This window comes from Nematolebias whitei, chromosome 6 (assembly GCF_014905685.2).
Source record: "Nematolebias whitei isolate Nwh7 chromosome 6, NemWhi1, whole genome shotgun sequence".
In the NCBI taxonomy this organism is placed as follows: domain Eukaryota; kingdom Metazoa; phylum Chordata; class Actinopteri; order Cyprinodontiformes; family Rivulidae; genus Nematolebias; species Nematolebias whitei.
The window spans coordinates 49,136,765-49,142,412 of NC_056503.1; the positions used below are offsets into that span (position 1 = coordinate 49,136,765).

General features: G+C 45.3%; 2 protein-coding genes across 2 annotated transcripts in view; one reads left to right on the plus strand and one right to left on the minus strand.

Moving 5' to 3' along the window:
• The window catches only part of LOC119411469 (multidrug resistance-associated protein 5-like), a 29,104-nt gene extending 26,816 nt beyond the window's left edge, over positions 1 to 2,288 (plus strand). Inside the window, exon 29 of the mRNA XM_037678420.1 lies at positions 1,989 to 2,288. Within this exon, the coding sequence (XP_037534348.1) occupies positions 1,989 to 2,288 (300 nt within the window). The remainder of the gene's footprint in view (positions 1 to 1,988) is intronic.
• rnpepl1 (arginyl aminopeptidase like 1) overlaps positions 1 to 5,648 on the minus strand; it is a 152,971-nt gene that overhangs the window by 139,131 nt on the left and 8,192 nt on the right. The window lies entirely within an intron of this gene.

Genomic DNA, 5,648 nt, shown 5'->3' on the forward strand with positions numbered 1-5,648 from the left:
GCCTGTTAGCTTAGCTTGTAGCTTAGCTTCTCAGCTTAGCTGCTTTGAATGATCCAAAAACACAATTTTGGACGGTTAAACAGAATTTAAAGAGAAAAGAGAAAGGGAGGGGTCAGTGAAGAACACCGGAGTTGAGTCTTTTGTCATCCAGTGTCTTCAGTAGAGAGAGACACGAAGAAACGATAAAGCCGACAAATGAAAACGAGGTCGATAATTTTCATTTATCATGCGATTAATAGATTTATTGTTTATAGCGACAGGCCTAACAAAGACTCTAACGAGCCTCAATTGTGAAGAGTGAGAGGTCAATCTGCATGTGTCAGTCTGCATTATGCAAGCTTACAGAACACCTCAGCTTTATAACTTGAATCCAACACTCCTTATTTCTTTGAACTGAGAAAGCTCCTCGGATGAGAAGTGAAACGTCTTCAGTTACAAATAAAGTCCAGTTGTTTTGTTTTTAATCTTCTTTTGGAGTTACCACGTCCTGGATGACTGAGAATCTTCACCAGCGTTCATCTGTACAAGAGACGATCTTTAGAGTTGATTTTTTTTAAGCTATTGGTTTTCTATGTTAATATCCATTTGGTGAAACAAATCTTATATCTTCCTTTCTTTGAAATAGGTTTTTAAAATATCATTTCAAACTGATTTGCTCACAAAAGCAGTAAAAGCCTAATACAAAGAAAAAATATATATATATTTTTTGGGTTCGGGCCTGTAATTACAGTTAATCCGTCGGATTCGGGTCAGGCTCAGAAAAAATGATACGGGTTCGGGCCAAAGTTTTTAGGCCTGAATGCAACTCTAGTAGGAGGCGGCCGGTTGCGTGGTATCATGTTGGGGGTGGAGCCCTGAGCGCAGCTCCACTGGTCTGACTCAGACATAATGTCTTTGGAGTTGGTCACGCTGGAGCGTTTCCCATAGAGAAGAACCTCACTCTGTTATCAAAGAACCGGGGTTACGGTAAGTAACCTAACGTTCTGCTAAATGTTTCTTCCTCATGAGGGAGTTTTTCCTTTCCACTGTCGCCTTCATGCTTGCTCAGGATGACAGTCTGCGATGAAGAAGCAGTCTGCTCCTCAGATAAATCTGTTCAGTGCCCTGAGATGACTTCTGTTGTGACTTGGTGCTACAAAAATAAACTGAATTGAATTGACCTGTTTTAAACAAAGAACACAGATGTGGAGCAGACGACAATGGACAAAGAAAATAAAAATGAAACAAAAAAAGTCCCGAGTCAGCAGATCAGGGTTGATCCCAGGGAGATGAACAAGAACCTCGGCTTCAACACAAACACTGAGTCAAGATGTCAAGTCTGGTCCTGATGAGACGTGGGGTCCAGTCCTGACCCAACAGTGGAGTGGGGTTCCAAAAACTGTGGCTTCTGGTCCCGACCAGATGTGATACACCTTTCTAATCCGACATGAGGTCCGGTTCCAACCAGATGTAGAGTCCAGTCTCAGCAAGACAGGGAGTCAAGGGGTCCAATCCCTACGAACCACGGCTTCTGACCCCAGTCATTCAGTCCCAACTAGATACAGGGTCCAGTTCAGACGACGTGTGCCTCCTGGCCCTCATCAGATGTAGAGTCTAGTCTCAACAAGACAATTAGTTTAGCCTTGACCAAATGTAACTTCCTGTCCCGACCAGACGTGGTCCACTTCCAGCCTGAAGTGATTCTGTCTAAAAACAAACCGGGTCTTGGGTGTCAGAGCGGTTCTGAACTGGAACCAGAACCGATTGTTAAGAGAACTGATTTTATTTGCTCAGATGTGAATGGGGGCGGAGGTCAGGGTTAGCACACCAGCTCCAGAATTTAGATGAGCTGTGACGAAGCAAACGGAACCAGGTTTGGGTTATCGCTCGTGACTTTAGGCTCGTCGAGTTAACGGACGAACTCCTTATGACAGGAAACACGATCAAACCAAACACCTGAGCCTCATACTGTTACCTGAGTGACTCACCTGCCCTCCATCTGTCCCCAGACCTCCAGGATGTACACCGTGCCGCTGTATGAGGACCTGGTTTCCGGGGTGATGAAGTGCGTTGCCGTGGAGATCTTCTACCAGACGCAGCGCCGCCTGCACCCAAACCTCAGACGAACGTTGCAGCAGATCCTGTTCCCAAACAACTCAGTACCAATCAATCAGAACAGCCTGGCGCTGCCCACTGCGGGTGGCCCCGCCCCCTCTAGTTCACCGCCTCAAACTGCTGCTACCACCGCCGCTGCTACTGCCGGGAAGACCGCCGCCATTGCGCTGCGGGACGTGAACGTCTCTGCGTGACGAAGATGAGGATCATCATCTTCATCGATTTGTTTACAAACAACAAAACAAACGTTTGGATGAAATCAGAAGTTTGACGACAGTGTTAACCAGCAGCAGGAAGTGGTGCTGCCAGTGTTATTAGCCACTTCCTGTTATCTGGTAGTCATGTGACCTCCTCAGTTCTGTTCATGACATAGCAGCGTTCGTGGTTCTCTGTGTTCTTGCTGATTGGACCGTCAGGGTTCTGCTCTGTGGGTTTCATTACTCTGCAGGAGCAGCAGAGTTGGTCAACGTGAAAAGAACCGGATCAGATACGGGTTCATAGAGACCCAAACCGTTGGTGAGGACAAAGTCCACCTTTCAGTTCTTGGGTTGTTGGAACAATATCAGGTCTTTCCCAGGTTCCACAGAGTCATATGTTCATCAAAAACTGGTTCCAGCCCTGACCCAGAACCACCTCCAGCAGCAGAACCCTCTGTGGGTTTCTGAAGGACTTCAGTCTCTCGTGGTTGTGGAGGAGTTTGACCCACTCTTCTTTCCATCTTTCAGTTCAGTGAGGGTTCTGCTCAGCTCTCTGAAGGTCCACCACAGAGTTGCAGTCAGTGCCAGGTTCTGGACTCTGAACCGTTGAGGCACCTTGGTTCTGTTCTGTTTGACCCGTTCTGTTATAGATCAGCTGCTGTGTTCTGGATCATGGTCCTGTTGGACCCAGTTTGGTTCAAGCTTCAGCTGTTGGACTCCAGAATCCTTTGGTCTACAGAGGAGTTCTGGTCCACTCAGTGACTGACAGAGCCCAAACCATGAGCCCTGCACCACCATGCTGACAGCAGTGCATTCTGGGTAAACATCTGTCCTTTGTCCTTAATAGTTTTTAGAGAGAAGCGTTCTCCTGCAGCCCTTCCAAACACGCCATGACCTTCGACCTTTGACCTGCTGACTGAGGCCTGTAGAATCTGAGATGGAGCTCATTTCTCTGGGCACTGCACAGTCTGACCTTTGGGGTGAATCTCCTGAAGATTGTCTGCTGCCTTAAAGGTCTCTTCTAAATAATCTTTCTGTGGAACGATGGACTTCACATCATCTTTGACCCGTCAGCAGCAGCTGCTTCTCCGAGGTCCTTGCTCATGTCTTTCCATCTTGTCGTTGTGTTATCACCTGTGTGCTTCAGAGCAGCACACTTGGTTCTGCTTCTGCAGCAGAACCTGCTGGTTTGTTCACCTGAGGTCAGATTAAAATCATTTCAGAACCTGGTAACGATCAGATCAGCATCATGGTGTTCTGAAACCCGAGAGCTGAAGGGACTGGACTTCCCAGAACTGTTTGGGTTTCTGGTTCTCACCGGGTCGGACTGGCGTCTCTGACAGTTCCAGCAGGAAGTCATTCCGACCCGATCGGACCCGACTCGTCAGGATCTTTTAAACATATTTTTTAATGTTTGAGGATTTAACTCAAAGAAACACGAAACAAGAACCACCAGATGACCCGGTTCTGGAAACGTTTTTGAAAACAACGTTCTGATGGTTCCGTTTTGTTACGTGTCTGAGTGAACGCCCTGCTTCATGCTCACTGTCTACCAGAACCAGAACCTGAGCCGTATCTCACCTGACCAGACTCTCCCACAGAACAGAACCTTAGGTCCGTCTGGACCTCGTCAGTCGACACCAGCAGCCTTCACCTGAGCGGCCTTAAACCTTCACTGAATCGTGTTCGGACCCGGACCTGACCAGAACCTTCCCCAGAACTCCACACAGATCCGGGTCGAGCAGTAAAAACAACCAGAACCCGAGTCTCAACGTGCACATTTCTGATTTTTGTCAAAATAAAACAAAAATATTGTTTGAAATATTTAAATAAATTTAAAAAACCAAATCCTGTATGATTTACTCTACATAAAGTTTAACAGAAACAGTTCATAACCAAATTATTTTATTTATTCTGTTTAACATGTCGGACAGAAATTTATCTGAAAAAAGCTTTACAGAAATTATGAATGGTACTTTATTTTGAAAGAATAAATCAATTTCCTATTATTGTTTGTTAGTTTTTCTTAAAAAAAAAAAAAAAGACCGGAAGTGTGAAGTCTGACATGTTCAATGGGTCCTTTGATGTTTCGGTTTGATCATTTATTATACCGGAAGCACAGTGCTCTACCTTCACAATAAAAGCACCAGATTGAAGCTTCATGTTTTAGGAAGATATTTTCAGGTTTTATTCTTATTGTTTCTGAGTGAAATAAAGTTTGTTAAAAAAAAATAAAAAATTAATACTTTTTTTAACAAGGCCAGTGTGAATATAACGACTTCCACAGAACTTCCAAAACTTCCTGTTTGACTGGTTATTGTTTAAAAAAAAAAAAGTTTTTCGTTTAATAACTAAAACTAATGTTTAAATTCAATTTAAAGTTTATTTAAAAGCTGCAACAGTTTCAAACACAATGAATGAAGGTTAAACCGGGTCGGTTCAGTCCAGCCGGACTCCTGTCTGCTGTAAGGAAACACTAATGTTTAATTTTTTTCTGAGTAAATGTTGAATTAAACACAGAAATTATCTTTATTTCACAATACTCGAGATTTTAAAAAACGATAAAAGCTTTCTGCTAAACGTCTCACTAGCAAGACTCTTATTTTGGAAGGTACAGCCGGAAGTTACGTGTAGTTTCGTGCACGTTGATGTGTTTGAAGAATACAGCATCAGAGACCTGCAGCGGCTGGACCGATACATCTGGTCCGAACCGGGCTGAAACCAGCTGCTGATTCTGGAGGGGAGGGGTGGGGGACAGGTGCGTGGTCACGTGGACAGACTCGGACACGCGCAGGTGTCCCTGACCCTCAGCATCCCTCAGCGTCAGGGGCCGAGCCGGGCTCCTCGGGTCCAGGATGGCGGAGGAAACCCGGGTCATCTACCACCTGGAAGACCAGGAGACACCCTACCTGATCCGGATCGGCGTGCCCGCGCAGCGCGTCACCCTGGCGGACTTCAAGCAGGTTCTGAACAAACCCAGCGCTAGGTTCTTCTTCAAGTCCGTGGACGCGGATTTCGGGTGAGTCACGATCGATGGTATCGATCCGTACGTGTATCAGTCAGATGACTTCCGGTGAAATTTGTTGTTGATCAGAAGGTTCACGTGATCAACTGACCTCACTAATTCTCAGTTTACGGAACTGTTTGAGTTGTTGTGATCGATAAGATGATTGATCTGCAGTCACGCTCAGAGTTTCAGCCTTTTGTTTGTTTACCTGCAGGTGATTACACAATCCTCCACATGATGAGAACTGTTTCTGATTATCAATAATCTTATTAATACTCACTTGATAGACCTGTAGACCACATGGATGGATGGATGATGGATGGATGATGGATGGATGAGAGATGGATGGA